The following is a 22,325-nucleotide window of genomic DNA, read 5'->3' as shown; positions in this document are numbered from 1 at the left end:
TCAAGCAAAACGTCTTCCGTTGGACCCAAGCACACAGCATCAGCCCGTTCCACAGCCGGGGCACAGGGGAGGGTTAATCATCAGTGGGGACAATGATATGTCTGGTCCCAAGGCAGTGGACGCTCCTTCAAACTGCCAGCAGGAGCGCCTCCCGACAGCTTTTTCAAAAGCTCGACTGCAAAATGATCAATGGACTGCTGAACTGGTGACAATGTCTGCGAAGGCAGCAGAGATGGAATCGCCTTCACACTGCCTTAACACTTAGAATGAGGCATCATTAGAAGAAAAAAAAAAAATCGAGGAAACAACTCCAGCAGCTCTCAACCTCAGAACGTTCGCAGCCTCAGTCCACCATCTTGCCATGTCCCCTCTAAAGCCTCTCAAATCTGAAAACTTGCATATAGCTGGTTTTAAGAAAAGTTTGGACAATTTCCTGGAGGAGAAGTCCACAATCTGTTACTGAGAAAGACATGGGGGAAGCCACTCTATTCTTTGGGTTTTGGCCAGATACTAGTGACCAGGATTGGCTACCGCAAGAACGGGCTTCTGGGCTTGATGGACCATTGGCCTGACACAGTAAGGCTATCTTATGTTCTTATATCTTAACTTTAAGCCATGCTCTTCAATCTCTCACTGAGTACAGGGACAGTCCCCTTGGACTGGAAAACAGCTAACGTCGTTCCTCTACACAAAAAGGGTTGCAGGACAGAGGCTGCAAATTACAGACCAGTGAGTCTGACATCGATAGTATGCAAACTCATGGAAACACTGATCAAACGCCAATTGGACACGGTCTTGGACGAAGGGAATCTACGGGGCCCCAATCAACATGGATTCACCAAGGGTAGGTCCTGCCAATCAAACCTCATCAGCTTCTTTGACTGGGTAACAAAAAGACTGGACGAAGGAGATTCACTGGACATAGTGTACCTAGACTTCAGTAAAGCTTTTGACAGCGTCCCACACCGCAGACTGTTAAACAAGATGAAATCGATGGGGTTAATAGAGACTCTGACGGCATGGGTCAATGATTGGCTGAGTGGCAGACTTCAGAGGGTGATGGTTAACGGTACTTTCTCTGAGACATCGGAGGTGACCAGCGGGGTGCCGCAGGGCTCGGTCTTGGGTCCGCTCCTCTTCAACATATTCATAGGAGATCTGACTCAAGGGCTTCAAGGTAAAGTAACATTATTCGCCGACGACGCCAAACTATGTAATATGGTAAGCGAGGACAATCTACAAGATGGCGCAGGACCTGCGTACATTGGAATGCTGGTCCTCAACCTGGCAGCTGGGCTTCAATGCTGGAAAGTGTAAGGTCATGCACCTAGGTAGCAGAAACCCGTGCAGAACTTATACCTTGAACGGGGAGACCTTGACCAGGACTTCAGCGGAACGAGATTTAGGAGTAATCATTAGTGCAGACATGAAATCTGCCAATCAGGTGGAGAAGGCTTCCTCAAGGGCAAGGCAGATGCTGGGTTGCATCCGTAGAAGTTTCGTCAGCAGAAAGCCTGCTGTCATAATGCCATTGTACAGGACCATGGTGAGACCTCATCTGGAATACTGCGTGCAATTCTGGAAGCCACATTATCGCAAAGACGTGCAGAGGGTCGAGTCAGTCCAAAGGATGGCCACCAGAATGGTCTCAGGGCTTAAAGGTCTCTCGTACGAAGCAAGTCTAAACAATTTGCAGCTCTACACTCTCGAGGAACGCAGGAAGAGGGGAGACATGATTGAGACGTTTAAATACGTCACCGGACGTATAGAAGTGGAAAATAACATTTTCCTTCTCAGAGGCCCCTCAACCACAAGGAGGCACCCGCTCAAACTCAAGGGCGTAAAATTTCACGGCAACACCAGGAAGTATTTCTTCACGGAGCGAGTGATTGATCAATGGAACAAGCTTCCAGTACAGGTAATCGAGGCCAGCAGCGTGCCAGATTTTAAGAATAAATGGGACGCCCATGTGGGATCCCTACGTGGGTCAGGGTAAAACATTGGCTAATCTTAAGGGGAGGGTCTATAGAGTGGGCAGACTTGATGGGCCTTGGCCCTTTTTCTGCCGTCATCTTTCTATGTTTCTATCAGAGATTCTGGTTCCAGCAGTGGAACCTTCCAAGGTGGCAATGTGCTCTATGAGGGCAAACCTCCATGTGCAATAGCAGGTGTAACCCCAGAGGGTGCAGCTATAATCTAATAAGTCATATAGGCATCAAATATAAAATCAGTGATAAAGCCCTGAACAGGATGTGCCAAGGACATCTGCAGGGACTCTCCAAGTCTCTTCATGGGCCCAGAAGCGTCGGCGAATCTGCATTGCACCGAAGACACTTGAGTCGCTGTTTGGGGGCTCTAGAAAGGATTTTTGACCCCCCAGAATGAGCAAACTGCATCACCCTAGAGGGAACACAGGCGACTAAGCCCAGCACTCTCGCCCCCTTCCCTTATATGTGGAACAGGGATGCTCCTCATTCGGCCATCCAGCGCAAATCTGGCAAGAATCAAGTGTAAAACAACCTGAGGAGTCCATCTTGACTGATTTTAATCCAAATTGAGGTGTTTCTGAGGAAATCTAAGACAGTTGCAGTTTGGCACAAAAAAAAACAGCCCAGGAGAGCTGAACATAAAGTTCAAAAAAAATTCAGAGAAGGGATTTTTGGAGATGGGGGGCCCTATAATCAAACCCCAGAAACCACTAAACTCCCATTTAATACCCCCCTCCCGATTTCTCACATAGACTTCAATAGACTATACTGTATGCTGGTGCTGTGCCTTCATCAGCTGAAAACAGCAGCTGTGATATGTAGAATCCTACCTCAGACAAGCATGTAAACATAACCCAAATGTCTTTGGGCTGCCAGTCAGACCCTGAGAGAGTCAGAGAATCCAGTCCCTCACAGCTCCACATGGGTCGGGGGGGGGGGGGATGCAGGTGGCAACCGATAAAAGTCCTCAGGACCAACACAGGACCACACAGCCTATACTCAAACTCCAGTAACAGTCAGGAGCAAGCCTTGCTACCAGGGGAACTGCCCCAGAGCCTCCAAATTCATTAAAGCAGGATAGCCAGATAAGTTCCCTATAAAAGTGTTGCCTTCCCAGCTATAGATTTATGATCCAAAGAATCTTATCTCCAAGGCAGAACTACCTCAGTAACACTCGGGACCTCACGTATCAAGAAGCCTCAAAATCCGGATAAAAACTCGAAAATAAGAAATCAGAATCAAAGTAGATCAGGAAGACACCTTCCAACTTGCTTGCGGAAGGCAGAGCCGAGGAAAAAAAAATGTAAATGCCTTCTATATAACTCGCGAATAGGTGAATAACCCACTGGATCCAAACTCACGTCTTTTGCACTAGAAGTAGTATTTGGATTTCTAATGGCAAGAAAGCACAGTTACTTACCGTAACAGGTGTTATCCAGGGACAGCAGGCAGATATTCTCACATGTGGGTGACGTCATCCAATGAGCCCCAACGCGGACAGCTTTTCAAGCAAACTTGATTGAAGATTTCAAGTTTGCTAGTGCTGCACCACACATGTGTGTGCCTTCCTGATCCACTAGAGGGCGCATCCCCTCCTCATGGTCTTCAGTTTAGATAGCTAGCAAAGAAGCCAACCTTGGGGAGGCGGGCGGGTTGTGAGAATATCTGCCTGCTGTCCCTGGATAACACCTGTTACGGTAAGTAACTGTGCTTTATCCCAGGACAAGCAGGCAGCATATTCTCATATGTGGGTGACCTCCAAGCCAACCAAAAAGGGACGGAGGGAAGTTGGCAATTCAAGAAAACAGATTACGCAAAACCGACTGGCCAAACCGGCCGTCGCTCCTGGACAGAGTATCCAGACAGTAGTGGGAGGTGAAAGAATGAACCGAAGACCAAGTGGCAGCCTTGCAAATCTCCTCGATAGGCGTTGACCTGAGGAAAGCTACAGAAGCCGCCATCGCTCGGACTCTCTGTCCCGGGACTCGACCATGCAGCGCGAGACCAGCCTGAGCGTAGCAAACCAGCAGCCAACCAGTTGGACGAGGTGCGCTGGGAAACAGGGCGTCCCACCCGAGTAGGGTCGAAGGACAAAAACAATTGAGGAACCGTCCGATGAGACTGAGTGCGTTGAAGATAAAAAGCCAACGCCCTCTTACAGTCAATCGTATGAAGCGCCACCACGCCAGGATGAGAGTGGGGCTTCAGAAAAAAGACCGGAAGAACAATGGAACGATTGAGATGAAAGTCTGAAACCTTCTTGGGCAAGAACTTGTAATGAGTACGCAGGACCACTGCGTCCTGATAAAATACAGCAGAAGACGGGTCCGCAACCAGAGGTTGCAGCTCACGGACTCTATGAACAGACGTGAGACCAACCAGGAATACCACCCGCCAGGTGAAACAGATCAAAAAAGCGTTATCAATGGGTTCAAACGGAGGTTTCACCAATTGAGCCAGGACCACCCTAAGATCCTAAACCACCGGAGGGGGCTTGAGCGGAGGATGAACATTGAAGAGACCCTTCAGAAAGCGGGAAACCGTCGGATGGACGGAGAGCAGCTTCCCATCCAGCGGCTAAGGAAAGGCAGCAATCGCACAGAAGTGGACTCGGATAGATGTCGATTTGAGACCAGACCGAGACAAGTGGAACAGAAAATCCAGCACTGAAGGGAAGGAGGCAGAGAGTGGATCCATGCAGTGCTCAGCACACCACGCAGCAAATCAGGAACATTTCTGGGAAAAGCATTGCCGAGTGGAGCCCATACGAGAAGCCTCGAGAATATCCCCACCGACTGAGAGAAACAGAAGGAGGGAGGCACGTTGCGAGGAACCAAGCTGATAAGTGTAGAGACTGCAGATTGGGAGGCAACAGAAACCTCAACACTGAGACAGCAGAGAAGGGAACATAGGTAGAAGCAGAGGCTCCCTGACACGCTGAAGGAGCAGGGAGAACCACAGCTGTCAGGGCCACAGAGAAGCCAGCAAGATCATGGTGGCGCAGCCCGACAGGAGGTGCATCAAAGATCTGAGAATCAGAGTAAAGGGAGGGAACGCATAGAGGAACCTGCCCATCCAATCGAGAAGGAAAGCATCCACCTCGATGCGAACCCAGAAGAATATCCTCGAGTAATATCAAGGCAACCAGTGAGTGAGGGGCGAAGCGAACAGAACTACCTGTGGGGTTCCCCACCGAACAACCACATGCCGCAGAGTCTGAGAATGGAGCGACCATTCATGCGGCCGAGAAGGGCGACTCAACGTGTCCACCAGATAATGCTGCTCGCCCCGGAAATACACCGCCCAAAGAAATAAGTAGTGGTGTAACGCCCCCTGCCAATGACGAAGGGCTCCCCTGCAAAGTAACAGGGAATCTGTACACCCTGGCTTAGTCACAGAATACATCGCCACCGGGATATCGGGACGCACCAGGACCCCGCAATCTTGCAACCAATAACGAAAATCCACCCCAGCATTATAAATGGCCCGGAGCTCCAGCAGATTGATGTGGCTGCGACGGCCCGCACCCGACCAAAGACCCTGAGTCCGAAGGCCGTCGAGGTGCACCCCTAAGCCTATGCCGAGGAGTCCATCGGCAGAACCTTCTGATGCGGGGATATGAAGAGGTGGCACACCAACGAAACAAGCGTGTCAAGGAGGGAGGCACCACAATGTGCCTGGAAGCGGGATCCCGATCCTGCCACCACTGAGATGCTCGGGTCCAGCGGGGAACACGAAGATGAAACCAGGCGAACATCGGGACATGAACCGTGGAGACCCATGATCCCAAAAGGATCAACATCAGCTCGGCCGAGGCCGAAGACTGCGGAGACACCAGCTGACTCAAGCGCAGACAGGCGGCCTGCCGAGGCAGAAAAGACCAGAGGCGGACCGAGGACAGAGGGGCCACCTTCCGGCATAAACAAACAAGGGCCACCCCCTGAGGCCGAGACAAGAAGGAGCGCAGACAAACTGGGTCCAGGTCCGCCCCGACGGACTCCCGAGACTGGGGCGGGCAGAGTCTGAACCACTCCCGGACTAGAACTAGTGCAGGTCACGAAGGGCCTGGACCAGATGCAGATGGGAATGCCCAACCGACAGAAGCGAGGCTATACTCCTGGTGCGTAGACACGGAGACACCCCTCCCGAAGGGAGGGGAGGAATCCCAGAAGGAGAGCAGCCCGGAGGCTATGCGAGAATAGTCAAAAAGACGGCCAGGAGTCGCCGAAGCCGGCGACTGGACCATAACCCGGCGCTGCTGCAGCTATTGCGGCTGCTGCGAAGGAGGCCGAGAACACAAGAAAGGTATCCGGAGGGCCCCTCCGGAGAAGGAGTCCAAACCACCAAGGCAGACGGGATTCAGCTGAAGGCGTCCCGATAGGCGGTTAGTGGCCACCGCAAGAGAGGCCTCAAGAAGCGCAGAACTCACGCAAGTAAAAGTGGCGAGACGATCCTGGAGGTTCGGATCCTCAGCCACACTCTGCGCCAAGCGAGATAACGCATGGCAGGAGCAATAGAGCCGGAGCAGGGAGAGAGTCTCCTCCAGGCAACCAAACTCCATACTACAAGATTCCGTCACGGCTGCCCGGAATGAACCGAAGAGAAAGCAGGGAACCCTTTCGAACAGCAGCCGGAGACGTCGAGGCACAGAGCCCCAGACGACGTCGAGACACTAAGCCCCCGTCGATAACGGGGCGCAAACCCGCAGTCGACGCCGAGGCCCAAAGCCTCAGCCGCTGCCGAGATATAAAGCCCCCAGCGACGTTGCGGCACCAAGCCACAGTCGACATCGAGACACAAGGCCACCGCCAACCAAAGGGCAAAGCCCCAAGCGACGTCAAGTCACAAAGCTCCAGTCGACGGCGAGACACGAAGCCTCGGCAACGACGAGGCACAGATCTCCAGCCGACAATGAGGCCCCCAGCCTCAGTCGACGTCGAGGCACAAGCCTCAGGCGCCGTCGAAGCACAAGCGTCAAGTGACGCGGAGCACACGGCCGCAGCCGACGTCGAAGGTACAAAGCATCCGTCGACGTCGAGACACCCAGCCTCAGTCGACATCGAGACACCAAGCCCCAGTCGACATCGAGGCAGAAAGTCGAAGCACAAAGCCGTAGACGACGTCAAGGCACCAAGCCGCCTCCTACGTCGAGGCACAGGGCCTCAGGCGGCGGTGAGGCACCAAGCCCCAGTCGACGTCGAGGCACCAAGCCGCAGTCGACATCGAGGCACCAAGCCGCAGTCGACGTCGAGGCACCAAGCCGCAGTCGACGTCGAGGCCCAAAGCCCCAGTCGACGTCGAGGCCCAAAGCCCCAGTCGACGTCGAGGCACAAAGCCGGAGTCGACGTTGAGGCACAAAACCCCAGTCGAGGTCGAGGCACAAAGCCTCAGTCGAGGTACGAAGCCCCAGTCGACATCAGGCACCAAGCCCCAGTGGACGTCGAGGCACCAAGCCCCAGTGGACGTCGAGGCACCAAGCCTCAGTGGACGTCGAGGCACCAAGCCTCAGTGGACGTCGAGGCACCAAGCCTCAGTGGATGTCGAGGCACCAAGCCTCAGTGGACGTCGAGGCACCAAGCCTCAGTGGACGGCGAGGCACGAAGCCTCAGTGGACGGCGAGGCACGAAGCCCCAGTCGACGGCGAGGCACGAAGCCCCAGTCGACGGCGAGGCACGAAGCCCCAGTCGACGGCGAGGCACGAAGCCCCAGTCGACGGCGAGGCACGAAGCCCCAGTCGACGGCGAGGCACGAAGCCCCAGTCGACGGCGAGGCACGAAGCCCCAGTCGACGGCGAGGCACGAAGCCCCAGTCGATGGCGAGGCACATCGAGGTTCAGAAGTCGGCACCGTACCAATGAAACTGGTAATAAAGGTGCAGCAGTGCGCTCCATAAAGGGCAACCTCGAGATGAGTATTCCCATGAAAGGAGGCACGCTTCGAAGGTCTCGTAGAGGCGGGCACGACTGCACTCGATGCCTGGAATGCCTGAGACTCAGCCGGCGGCGTTACCAAGGTAACACACCTAGAAGAACAGAAAGAAAGAAAGAAAACTTACCGGGGATCAAAGCTACTCAGTCCGATTCCAACGAAGGAAAAAGGGTCCCGGCCATTCTGCTCACACGAGGTGAGCCCAGAGAGAGGCCAGGGAAGAAGAAAATACAGCCGCAGCCAAATGAGGCCTAGCCACATGGCTGAGGCCCAAGAAGGGCCTGCCAGTGGAACCAGCAGAAACACAATAAAAAGTCCTTTTTTTTTTTTTAAATAAAGAAATACACGATCAATCAACAAACGCACAGCGACTCCCTAACAAAATAAAGAAGCCGCGGTGCTAGAAAGGCACTTAGAAGAACGCAGAGAAGAGAGACAGGGCTTTCTGGCTCCGCGGAAAACTAAGAACTGAAGACCATGAGGAGGGGATGCGCCCTCTAGTGGATCAGGAAGGCACACACATGTGTGGTGTAGCACTAGCAAACTTGAAATCTTCAATCAAGTTTGCTTGAAAAGCTGTCCGCATCGGGGCTCCGTGGATGACGTCACCCACATGTGAGAATATGCTGCCTGCTTGTCCTGGGATAAAGCCTTATACCTTGTCCTTGGTCTTCCTCCTGCCTACTTAAACTCTTGCCCATAGGCATTGCAGTAACTATTAACTTTTGCCTATTTGCCTGCTTTTCCCACTTAATATTGTATCTAAATATGAATCTCAGTGCTTATGCTGCTTTAGAAAACAATTTTCATGATAACAGTGTCCCTGAGCTCAAAGGAAAGGTTCAGAATCACAGTAACCAGGGCCCTGATGTTCATAGTTCTATGCTTCTACATACTACACTGTTTGACAGTTATAAATTACTTAAGAGAGCTGTTAACCTTCAGTTCTTTGACATCAATGGTTCCAGAGCCATCTGTATCGAACAAATCAAATGCCTCCCGGAGTTCCTGCTTCTGTTCCTCGCTCAGCTCTGGTTTCACCCCAGGCTTCTTTCGCTGGGCCATGCTCGAGGCTGGCTTTCTGCTATAGTTAGAAGCCTAAAGGAAAGAGAGAAAAGTCTTTTAAGTCAGCAAATGGCCAAGAAGCCAGATGTGCTAAATGTTTCTTCTCATTTTGCACCTATTGGCAATATGTCTATTTATTTATTAGGAGAAGAGGAGACTTAGGGGGGATATGATAGAGACTTACAAGATCAAGAAGGGCATAGAGAGAGTAGAGAGGGACAGATTCTTCAAACTTTCAAAAAATAAAAGTTGAAAAGGGACAGATTCAAAATGAATGCTAGGAAGTTCTTCTTTACCCAACATGTGGTGGACACCTGGAATGCGCTTCCAGAGGACGTAAAAGGGCAGAGTACGGTACTGGGGTTTAAGAAAGGATTGGACAATTTCCTGCTGGAAACGGGGATAGAAGGGTATAGAGGATTACTGCACAGGTCCTGGACCTGTTGGGCCGCTGCATGAGCGGACTGCTGGGCACGATGGACCTCCGGTCTGACCCAGCAGAGGCACTGCTTATGTTCTTATGTACATGCAGGGCTGTAGAGTTGGTATACCAAGCCTTCAACTCCAGCTCCTGCTGATATTAGGCTTCACGTTTTTTTAATTCTGGATCTAAAGTACTGTACTGGTAAATACTGTATAACTTTAAATCTCAGACAAAGATATGTACATTTAAGTGTAAAATGATAAAGTTACCATATACAGTGATGCCTTGGAATCTGAACTTAATCCGTTCCAGAACCCTGTTCGAGTTCCAAAGCGTTCAAGTTCCAAGATAATTTTTCCCATTGAAAATAATAGAAACTGGATTAATCCTTTCCTGGGTCCAACAAACTCAAATTTTAACAGTAAATACACTGGCTTTTAAGGTAAAATATTAACAAATATTCCAAAGCAGCATTCAGATTCTGGGGCAGGAACACACACATACAATGTGCAGGGAGTTCGGATTCTGGGGCAAAATTTACTACAAAAAAAAGTTCGGATTCCAAAGTGTTCAAGTTCTGGGGTGTTTGGATTCCGAGGTACCACTGTATTATAAATTTTATTTTTTTTTTTTAAGCTGAAGTCGAGTCTATACATTTTTACCAACTTTTGACCAGCCAAAATTGCTTCCAACTACACAGCCCTGGTTTTAATTGACATAAGTACAAGTGAGCTAATTGCTACTCTATAAAGCAGGGGTGTCAAAGTCCCTCCTCGAGGGCCGTAATCCAGTCGGGTTTTCAGGATTTCCCCAATGAATATGCTTTGAAAGCAGTGCATGCACAAAGATCTCATGCATATTCATTGGGGAAATTCTGAAAACCCGACTGGATTCCGGCCCTCGAGGACCGACTTTGACACCTGTGCTATAAAGAAACAAGTTCTATATAGCAAAGTGCGTACAAGTGGGTGGGGCATGGGCAGAACACGAACATCAGCTTACAACAGCCATAGACCTAGTGGAAGCAGGCGAGCCCAACTGTCCCTGTGTCAATGCCGTCATGCACCTATTTTGTATAAAGCAGAATATAAGGAGGCACGTCTATAACATGGTAATAAAGATGCCAGGCACTGAGGCCCAAATTCTGCAAACCGATTGTAGGTAGCAGTAGGTATCCTATAGCTGTCTAACCAGCCAATTGGGATGCATGTTTTCTAAAAAAATGCTCCCCAGGCAGCCCGCCTAAATTAGAGGTGCCTCCGGGAGCCTTGGGAGGCCCGAATTGTACACCTAGGTTCGCCTAAGGTTAGTCATGGGTATGGTTTGCCCCAGAAGTCACCTTAGGTGAAACTAGGCGGCCGTACGCATCTCCCTAGTAGAGCAGGAGATGCTTACAATGTAGCCTACATTGTAAGTAGACGCGGAACCTACACTTATCATGACATGGGATCTCCCTGCTGCGATAAGTATAGCAGCCACGGCTGCCAGTCTCCCCCTTCCCCTTCGAACGAACGAGGCAGGAGATGCCCAATCCCTCCTGCCTGGAAGACACACCCCCCCCCCACCAGCCCCCGACGATTGCCGGCAGGAGGGTGCCCAACCCCTCCTGTCGGAAGGACACCCCCCCCCCCCCACTAACATTAAAAGTTGGTTGGCCGGGTCTTCCTACTGTCCATCCGGCAGGCTCACCTCCGTTGAAATGAGGCGGGCCTGCCTCTTCCCAGTGCATTGTGGGGAGGGGCCTAGGCCTGACTGGCTCAGGCACCTATGCCTGAGCCTATGGGCATAGATGCCTGAGCCTATGCCCCTCCTATGGGCATTTAATACAAAATACTGTACTGTATTTATAGTGTACTGTATAAAATAAAAATATATACAGTAAAACATATAACCTGCACTTTACTTTTGAATAGAATCGTGGCTGGTGTGAGGGAGATGCACTTGTACAGTGCGTATACTATGAGCGCTTGAGCTATGGATAAATTGGGCGTGTTGTTTTTATTATGTTCAGTCGCATTCAGCGTAAGATGTGATCAGAGATGATGTGTGCTTGTACTGCAAGACAACACTCTTTCATAGTTAAAATTTAATAAAATGTTTTGCTCATCTTGTAAAACACTCGCACACCATGTTATTCGCTATCCAAAGTTTGACTGTATTATCACATACCACGATAACAACCACCATGTCAAGTCTCCCGTAGCACAAAAGAAAACCCAAAAAAACTCCACATCTAAATACCTGCAAAAAGAAGGGATATAAATAAATAAATAATGCTCATACAAAATAGTGTGTGTTTAAAAGCTTTTTAATCTGCATGCTTAGCGCAGGGTAACAGGACCTACCCTAGGGCACACTCAGGCATCCCTTAGGAGTTTAATGTTTGGCATGTGCTTTCTGTAAGGTTTATCCTCCAAAATATAAGGTTTGGAGAGGTGATGTTGAACTGGCCTTATAATCTGCCAGGTCCCGGGTTCGTTACCCTCGTTGAATATTCAGTAGGAAGTAAAATTACTGACAAAGACCACTAAGAGTGCTTGCATAAAGAATATACAGTAAAACCTTGGATTGCAAGTAACTTGGTATGCAAGTGTTTTGGAAGACAAGCGGAACATTTTATTAAATTTTAACTTGATATACAAGCAATGTCTTGCAATACAGGTACAGTGGAACCTCGGTTTGCGAGTAACCCGGTTTGTGAGTGTTTTGCAAGACGAGCAAAACACTCAGCAAACTTTTGCCTCGCAAACCGAGCATGTTCTGGTGTACGAGCACCTCCCCCCTGCTCTAACTGGCATCGCCCCCCCCCCCCCCGAACCGGCATCGCAATCCCCCCCCACGAGAACCGCAAAGCACCCCCGTGCTGAAAGCGGCATCCGCCCGCCCTTCCTCCCAAGCACTTGGTCCTTACCCCTTCTGCTCGTTGTAAGTGTGAATGCGAGCTCCCGCCTCTTGCCTGGGCTGGGCCTTGAGCATCTGCGCATGCTCAAGGCCTTCTGGCTCTCGTTCTCTCGGAGAGAACGAGATCTCCGAGAGAACGAAAACCAAGGTACCACTGTATATACAGTATGGTAAAATTATGTTCTCACCTGTTAATTTTCTTTCCTTTAGAAGTAGCAGATGAATCCAGACAAGTGGGAATAGCTCACATCGACCAGCAGGTGGAGATAGAGAAACTGATTAACCGTTGGCCTTATAGCCTGGTATTCTCTCTGTCCATTCAGTTATGCTCCTTGCCCAAGCATCCCGAGATAGGAGAATGAGCATCCTAAAAAAACTTCTTTCCAGTATCAAATGCAACAATGAAACATTACTGAATACAACTACCAACAATAACCCAATAGGAAAATAAACAAAGACTGCCCCCGAACACCTATATAGACATTTAACGTAAAGGGTGGGGCTCTGGATTCATCTGCTACTTCTAAAGGAAAGAAAATTAACAGGTGAGAACATAATTTTACCTTCCTTAGCAAAGCAGCAGATGAATCCAGACAAGTGGGATGTAGCAAAGCAAAACTCAAATCGGGTGGGAAGCTAATGCCGCCTCCGCAATCACTGAAGCGCCAAAACTAACCTCCTCACGGGCTGCCACATCTAACCGGTAATGCTTTGAAAAGGTATTTCCCGACGACCAAGTAGCCGCCCTGCAAATTTCCTCCAAGGAAAGACCCCCGGACTCCGCCCACGACGTAGCTAAAGCTCGAGTCGAATGAGCACGAAGTTGCTCTGGCACTTGCTTCCCTGTCAACAAATAAGCCGAAGCAATCGTCTCCTTGACCCACCGCGCAATGGAAGCTTTCGACGCGGCCATTCCTTTGTTTTTTCCCGCGAACAAAACAAAGAGGTGATTCGACCGACGAAAGTCGTTAGTCACCCCCAAATAATGTAAAATCATCCGGCGCACATCCAGGAGACGCAACAACGAGTACTGCTCCCCCCAATCTTCCTTCCGAAAGGCCGGGAGGAATAAACACTGGTTCATATGAAAGGAAGACACCACTTTCGGCAGGAAGGACGGTACCGTTCGAACCGATACCCCAGCCTCCGAAATCCGCAAAAAAGGATCCCTACAAGATAGCGCCTGCAATTCAGACACCCGTCTTGCCGAAGCCATAGCCACCAAAAACACTGTTTTCAAAGTGACATCTTTTAGCGTAGCCATGGATAAAGGCTCAAAAGGCACCGTTCGTAACCTCCTAAGGACCAGCTTAAGACTCCATGAGGGACACGGTCTCTTCACAGGAGGTCTGATATGGTGAACCCCTTTTAAAAATTGGACTACGTCGGGCTGTGATGCAAGCGCCAAACGAGAAATCCGGCCCCTGTAACAAGCAATGGCCGCTACCTGAACTTTCAGAGAATTATAGGCCAACCCTTTAGCTACGCCTTCTTGCAGAAAGGAAAGAATAGCCGATAAAGACGCCCGGAAGGGCGAAATCCCGTGCCTCCCACACCATGAGTCAAAAACTTTCCAGACTCTAGCATAGGAGGTAGACGTGGAAATCTTCTTTGCTTGAAGAAGCGTGGCAATAACCTGCTCCGAATAACCTCTATTCCTTAGCCGCGACCGTTCAATAGCCAGGCCGTAAGACCAAAGTGGGACGGATCTTCTATGGAGATTGGACCCTGAGTCAGTAATTCCTGAGTCACTTGAAATTTCAACCGATCGCCCGCATATAGTTGCATCAGATCCGCGTACCACGGACGACGTGGCCAATCTGGAGCTACCAGGATCACCTGTCCCTGGAAGAGAGCGATGCGTTGTAACACTCGACTTATCATTGGCCAAGGAGGAAATATGTATAGGAGGGAATTTGGAGGCCAAGGGAGGGTTAACGCGTCTACCCCCTCCGAGTTCGGTTCCTTGCGTCTGCTGAAGAACCGAGGCAGCTTTGCATTGCGAGACGAGGCCATGAGATCTATCTCCGGGAGCCCCCACTTTAGGACTAGCATATTGAATGCCTGAGCGGACAGCTCCCACTCCCCTGGATCGAGACGATTTCTGCTGAGGAAGTCTGCCTGAATATTTTCGTGACCCGCAATGTATGCCGCCGAGAGGAGAGGAACATGCGTCTCTGCCCATTGAAACAGTACCATTGCCTCTTCGGCTAACTGAGGACTCCGGGTACCCCCCTGCCGATTGATATACGCCACTGCTGTGACGCTGTCCGAAAAGATCCTGGTTGGACGGTCCTGAATCCTGGACTGAAATGCCAGAAGCGCCAGCCTGATAGCCCTCAACTCCAGCATATTGATCGACCACTGGGCCTCCACTGAGGACCAAACCCCCTGTATCGATGCTTGGAGGCACTGAGCCCCCCAGCCCCGAAGACTGGCATCTGTCGTGATTACGACCCAATCCGGCGTCGCTAACGGCATGCCCCGAAAAAGAATGACCTCGTTGAGCCACCACTGCATGCTGGAAGCCGCTCGAGGAGTCCACTGTAGACGCTGATCGTAATCCTGGGACGCCGGGGACCACCGTGAAAGAAGAGACATTTGCAACGGCCTCATGTGAAACCGAGCCCAGGGTACCACCTCTAGAGCCGCCACCATCGAGCCTAGAACCTGTACATAATCCCAAACCCGAGGTCTCGGGGATTCGAGAAGTAGACGAACCTGAGACTGTAACTTCTCTCCCCGCTCTCGGGGTAGAAACACCTTTCCCCGACAAGTATCGAACATCACCCCTAAATGCACCAAGGACTGGGACGGGGACAGCGAACTCTTGGGAAAGTTGATGATCCACCCCAAAGACTGAAGGAGAGAAATCACTCTCTGAGTCACCGACAAACTTTCCTGCCTTGAAGAGGCGCGGATCAACCAATCGTCTAAGTAAGGGTGAACTCGAATCCCCTCCTTGCGGAGACATGCTGCCACAACCACCATCACCTTTGAAAAAGTGCGAGGAGCTGTTGCCAGACCAAAGGGCATTGCCCGAAATTGATAATGCTGGCCTAGGATCGCAAACCGCAGAAACCTCTGATGCGGGGGCCAAATCGGAATGTGGAGGTACGCCTCCTTGAGATCGAGGGAAGTGAGGAACTCCCCCGGCCTCACTGCCGCAATGACAGACCGAACTGTCTCCATCCGAAAATGACGGATACTGAGAAATTCGTTGACTCTTTTGAGATCCAGCACCGGTCTGAACGACCCCCCTTTCTTTGGCACAATGAAGTAAATGGAATATCTGCCGAGGCCCACTTCTTCCTCTGGCACCGGCACCACCGCCCCCAGATCCAGAAGTACCTGAAGAGTCATTCGTACCGAGTCCCTTTTGGTTACCCCATTGCATGGGGACACCAAGAAAGAATCGGCGACGGGAGAGGAGAACTCTAACTTGTAACCGTCTCGAATAATTTCTAGCACCCACTGATCCGACGTGATATTGGCCCACTCCGCTAAAAAAGCCGACAGTCTTCCCCCTAAGGGAATAGCGGAGGGAGCCAAGACCCCGTCATTGTGAAGATCGATTTGCTGGGGCACGGGCTGACTGAGCTGAAGGAGGTTTTGCTGCACGAAAGGAACTTTTCTGCGGAGACCTAGGCCTCGAAGAAGGGAAGGAACCACCCGGTTTACCTGCCCGATATCTTCTAACATCCCGAAAACGCTGTCTCGAGGTGGAGGACTTCAACGGGGGTCTAGGCCTATCTTCCGGCAACCGTTGGGTTTTGGTATCCCCAAAATCCTTAACTAATTTATCTAAATCTTCCCCAAAAAGCAAACGGCCTTTAAAAGGGAGCTTTATGAGCCGGAGTTTAGACGCTGCATCTGCCGCCCAATTACGGAGCCATAAAGACCTACGAGAAACCACCGAAAGAGACATTTGTTTTGAGGAAGCCCGAATAATATCATATAAAGCATCTGCTAAATATGCCAGACCTGACTCCAAATCAGCCAGTTCTACTGGAACCGAACCTCCAGACTCCATTAAATTATCAGTCATTAACTGAGACCACTGCAGACACGCTCGTGCCGCATATGAACTACAAATCGCGGCCTGTAGAGTGACCGCAGCTACTTCGAAGGACATTTTCAGAGAGGACTCAATTTTCCTGTCCTGAGTATCCTTTAAAGCAACTCCCCCTTCAACCGGTAAGGTAGTCTTTTTGGTAACTGCGGCCACCAGCGCGTCAACCCTGGGCAATTGAAATTTCTCAAGTTCATTCTGAGCAACCGGGTACAATAGCCGCATGGCCTTTGCTACCCTCAGACTTGCCTCCGGCGTGTCCCACTGCGCCGTGATAAGTTCCTGCATAGCCTCATGCACTGGGAAGGACCTAGGTGGCTTTCGCGTCCCTGTCATAAGGGGATTGGCGGAACCAGAATTAATAGCATCTGCTTGCGAGATGTTTAAGCCTTGCAACGCCTTAGAAATTAAAGAAGAAAGTTCTTCCCTATGAAAAAGACGTAGAGCGGACGGATCATCTACTTCCCTACCCGGGGGATCTTCCAAGTCTAATACCTCACCCTCTTCAAGGGAGTCAGGAAGAGATACCGGGGAGACTGGAATAGGATCTCCCTCGTCCGCGGCTGTGAGTCTGCGTTTCTTTGCTACCCGTGAGTTCCCGGGAGAAACCGCAAGAACCGCAGCCGCACCCGGAGGTTTGCCAGCACAACCAGAAGTGGAAGTAGATGGAACCGGACGCCCTGACACACTCATAGGCACCGGCTGAGCAGGCTGAGAGCCCTGCAACATAAAGGCTCGGTGCATTAACATAACAAACTCTGGCGAAAACGAAGTTAGCCCGAATCCAGCCAACCCAGTCTGATCCGAACAGAGGAGCGGACCCGCGGCTCCTCCCAGCGTCCCTGACGCCACTACCTCCGCTGGCTTCCCCTCCTCCGTCCCAGTAGTTTGTTGTCTGGCCGACTCAACCGCGAGGGAAGGGGAAATAACTTGCGCCTCCCCAACGCGGGAATGAGCCACGTCTGCTGCCTGAGAAGCCTCTGCCGGTGTATCTGAACACCCGGCTGAGCACAGACCTAGCAGTGTTCTTCGCTTACCACAGCGAGAACACCGCTTTGCAGCCTCTGCCGCCATTATTTTCTTTGCTCGTTTAACAAAAAACCAGCCCTCAACTCGCGACCCCGACCCGCCCTCGGTCGACCTTGCAACCCGTGTCGGACGGCCGGAACGCGGAGCGGGGAGACAAAAAATAGCAGAAATGTACTCACCCCAATACGCGATTCAAAGTTATGGCTGGCAGTTGTAAATCTAGCTGACCAAACAGGAACAGCACATTACTATCAGGCTCTATTCTCTTTTTTTTTTTTTTTATACTGGAAAGAAGAACAGCAGAGCCCAATGAATCCCTCAATCCTCCGGAGGGTAGGGTGGAGAAGGGACCTGGGAGGGCCCAGGTGTTACTCCTAAAGCCGGCACCGCTCAGCCAGGCACCCCTGTCTATCTGAAGAGAGCTAGTCTCAACAGCAGACTCAAGTTGCTCAGAAATGCACCCGGCACAGCCAAAATCCAGGAGCTAGAGGACTAGCTCACATTCCTGCTGGGAGATAGAGCAAACTGAATGGACAGAGAGAATACCAGGCTATAAGGCCAACGGTTAATCAGTTTCTCTATCTCCACCTGCTGGTCGATGTGAGCTATTCCCACTTGTCTGGATTCATCTGCTGCTTTGCTAAGGAAACACACATCACAACTGAGCCGATGGATCTTTTCTCTCTGTTTAGAACAGTCACTAAACTCTTGCAGTGTCAAAGTCTTGCAATACGAGTACATACAGGATACACATGTCACATCATCACAACTGAGCCAATGGTTCTTCTCTCTCTCTCTGACACTGAAGGAACGAGGTTCTGCAATACAAGTACATATATTTTTTGTATTAAAGTTTGGGGTTGTGGAATGAATTGTCTTGAGTTTCCATTATTTCCTATGGGGAAATTTGCTTTGATATACGAGTGCTTTGGATTACAAGCATGCTTCTGGAACGAATTATGCTTGCAAACCAAGGTTTGACTGTATATGTATTGTGCAGAAATAAGCTTAATATTACAGAAAAGCAAGATTTATAAATATTACAATTAAGCATTACAGTTAATGAGAGAAAAAAAGGCAGTTTCCCTGCCTTACAGAGTCCACAGGAAAAGAGAGACAGAGAAGCTTGATGTTCCGGGGAGAGCAAGAGAGAGAAGGGGGGGGGGGGAGAGTTCTAATCTCCTATTTGAGGCTACGTTTGAGGCTTGTTCTAAAAAATACAATCTATTGAAGTTAAGTACCCCTATTTTTTGTAAACTGTTTGAAACAATGGTTAGTTTCTTTTTAAAAAAATATTCTTTATTCATTTTATATTTACATCAAGTGTACAGAAAGTAACTATTCTTTACAATAATTTATCAATGGCTCCCACACATCCTTAAACTTATTAAAATATCCTTTTTGAACAGCTAACGCTCTTTCCATTTTATACAAGTGACATGCTGAACTCCACCAAAAACTATAATTCAGTCTTTTCCAATCTTTCCAATTATATGTTATTTGTTGAATGGCAACTCCTGTCAGAATCAGTAAAAGTTTATTATTTTTGGAAGATATTTGGCTCTTAGCTCTCATAGACATGCCAAATAAAACTGTGTCATACGATAATGCCACATGATTCTCTAACAAGCAATTTATTTGGCCCCAAATCGATTTCCAAAAAGCCAAATTAAATGGACAATAGAACAATAAATGATTTAAAAGTCCCTGCTTCGAGATGACAATGCCAACATCTATTAGACTTAGAGCAATCTAATTTTTGTAAACGAACAGGGGTCCAGAATGCTCTATGCAACAGGAAAAACCATGTTTGTCTCATAGATGCACATTTCATCCTCCAAGACCAAATTCGTGGCCATTGAGACACAGTATTTTGATGCTTAATCTCAATGCTCCAAATGTCCCTGAGTTCAGTTTTTGGTTTTTTATTCATATATCCAGATATTAATTTGTACCACTGTGCGGCCTGGTGTCCCAGGAAGTCCGCCTGAAAGCATAAGAACTCTAAACTAAATTGAGCATTAAGATTTTTCCATTCCGGGAACCCCGCCTGAATAGCCTGCTTCATTTGCAACCACCTATAACTTTGTGATTTATCAAGACCAAATTTATGTTGCAACTGTGAAAAATCAAGCAGTTTACCATTAGATATAATATCATCTAACGTGCGTATACCTGCTTTTATCCAATACTTCCAGACAATCTTAAACCCGCCTATTTGAATCTTGGAGTTTAGCCATATAGTTTGATTTGTAGATTTTTGAATTGGAATAGGTATGAAATTATTGACATATCGTAAAGTTTTCCACATATCTATTAATATTCTGTTTTCTTTATATACTCTAGGCATTTTGATACTAAGAACATGACCGAGCCTAAGAGGAAACAAGAGCTGCCATTCCAACCATAACCAGTCTGGGAGCTTTTCCATGACTCTGGGAGGACCCAATACATACCCTGGCGCATAATATAGGCTTGATGATACCTATAGAAATTGGGAAAATTTACCCCTCCCTCCACAATTGGCTTTTGTAAAGACACTAAGGCAATTCTAGCAATTTTACCCAGCCAAATAAATTTTGTAAGAATACTATTTAATTTTTTTATAAAAAAGACCCCTGAAAAAAAAAACTGGTATCATACCCATTTGATAACAAACAACAGGCAAAATGTTTAGTAGATTTAGTCCCTTTGTTAGTTGTGTTTGTTTCCCCTAATTCTGTAATTTTTATTGGATTTGTACATCACTTAGAATTTAGAATAGGCGATTAATCAAATTTTATAATAAACATCTCCTTACGAGAGGCATAAAGGGATACGGGTGACTAAATATTACGCCAGGTGTACACCTGGCTGAGCCTCCGCGTGTGCGGATCGCCAGACTTGATGGACCGAAGGTCTGATCCGGAGATGGCGCTTCTTATGTTCTTATGATAGTTCTTGGTAGACGCTGCCGGCAGTAAATTCAAAGTTTAGGAATGGGTCTTCTGAGCTCTCCCTTGTCTGCAGCTGTGGACTGGATCCCAGCGCCTCACAGGTAAAGACTGAGCAGAAGTATTTATTAAGTAGTTTCCAGTATGCCTCTGACATTGGTTTCTGATTAACTTAACTATCTGTGCACCCGGACTTTTTGTATATCTTAAGCTGTCCATCTTAAGCACCAAAACAAACAACTGGGAAAAGTTATACACAAAGGATTGTTCCAAGCATTGATAACCACAAAAAACAAAAGGGAACAAGCCTAAAGAAGTTTTTAATACCTTTTGTAACCTAGATGGTGCTCAGAATCCACGGATGGAATAGAAAAAACTCAAGATGGGGAGCAAACCCCTAAAGAGATTTTTTCATAGAATCTATCATTGCACCAACTAATGTGTTAGAAAGGTGATTAAAAGTGCTTCATACTGTTTTACATGTCCATAACGTGAGTAAATATTCAATAATTCAAAAAAATTGTTTTTCAAAAAGTGCAAGCAAACTTAACTTGAAAGTCCATACAGCGATGATCCGGCAGGGTTCTGACGCGTTTTGCCAGAGTGGCTTCTTCAGAGAACCCGCTGTGCTGTGTGCAACTCAAAAAATTGAATGCTTCCTAAACAAACAAAGAGAAGGTGTAACTATGTAAAATTCACAAGGAAAGGAGTGTATAAACTTACTCTCGACGCTGTCGGCAGGATACCTGGTTCAAAGGAAAAAGTCTTTCATTTCCTGTGATGTCAGTGCTCAGCTGAGCACCCTGTACTTATGAAATACCAAAATGTCCATCACCGGTGAAGGAACGCCCACCATTCAACTTCTCGATTCAGTCCAGTAGGGGTCACTGTGTTCCAATGATATATCCATCTCTGTTCTTGTTTCCACAGCCAGGCTTGAACATTACCTCCTCTCTTAAGGTGGGCCACTTCCAGGACTATAAACTGGAGATCATGTAGTTGGTGAGATGTAGAATGCCAATGCTGCACTAGAGGGGCAGCTAAATCGTCCCTCCTAATCTTGCTCAGATGCTCAGTTATGCGTACCTTGATACTGCGGATGGTATGACCAATGTATAACATCTTACATGGGCATATAATCATGTATACCACGGATTGTGACACTCAGGGGGTGGTATACATGATTATATGCCCATGTAAGATGTTATACATTGGTCATACCATCCGCAGTATCAAGGTACGCATAACTGAGCATCTGAGCAAGATTAGGAGGGGCGATTTAGCTGCCCCTCTAGTGCAGCATTGGAATTCGACATCTCACCAACTACATGATCTCCAGTTTATAGTCCTGAATTATAGTTTATAGTTTTTGAATTATTGAATATTTACTCACGTTATGGACATGTAAAACAGTATGAAGCACTTTTAATCACCTTTCTAATACATTAGTTGGTGCAATGATAGATTCTATGAAAAAATCTCTTTAGGGGTTTGCTCCCCATCTTGAGTTTTTTCTATTCCATCCGTGGATTCTGAGCACCATCTAGGTTACAAAAGGTATTAAAAACTTCTTTAGGCTTGTTCCCTTTTGTTTTTTGTGGGCATCTTAAGCACCAGACATTAACACATCTTAGCACATCTTAACACCTCTTTGCACTTCTTCGCACCTCTTAGGTGCAAATTCTTTTGTTACCTTTTAAGCACTGATTTAATTTAGGTTGGCTAAGGCTGTTTTCAATGACATTCTCTAAGGTCAGACATGAATGACATGATCTCCCATAGGCCTTTGCTGACATTGGTCAGACCAACTGAAAATGTTGAGGCTGACACTTTCTGTTCTAAAAAATTTTTTTTTAGCGCTGGGGTGGGTATGGAGGCATAGCACTAACCAATTGGTGCAGGAGCCTTTACCAGCAATGCATTCAAGTACACCTGCCACTGAAAAAGCCACCGCACAAGTCTCGGCATAATGCGTCATTGCTACCT

General features: G+C 48.5%; 1 protein-coding gene across 2 annotated transcripts in view; it reads right to left on the bottom strand.

The window, feature by feature from the left end:
* LOC117357606 (caltractin) overlaps positions 1-22,325 on the bottom strand; it is an 85,488-nt gene that overhangs the window by 59,215 nt on the left and 3,948 nt on the right. Inside the window, exons 1-2 of one of the 2 annotated variants that reach the window (XM_033938438.1) lie at positions 20,890-20,910; positions 8,855-9,013 (exon numbers count right to left, since the gene is read on the bottom strand). In XM_033938438.1, the coding sequence (XP_033794329.1) occupies positions 8,855-8,980 (126 nt within the window). In that variant the 5' untranslated portion in view covers positions 8,981-9,013; positions 20,890-20,910. Of the gene's footprint in view, positions 1-8,854; positions 9,014-20,889; positions 20,911-22,325 lie in introns of those variants that run through there. The other variant, XM_033938445.1, reaches the window with a different exon arrangement.

This window comes from Geotrypetes seraphini, chromosome 1, assembly GCF_902459505.1.
Source record: "Geotrypetes seraphini chromosome 1, aGeoSer1.1, whole genome shotgun sequence".
NCBI lineage: Eukaryota > Metazoa > Chordata > Amphibia > Gymnophiona > Dermophiidae > Geotrypetes > Geotrypetes seraphini.
The sequence above is the reverse complement of the archived record's forward strand: the minus strand, read 5'-3'. Positions and strand labels throughout refer to the sequence as shown.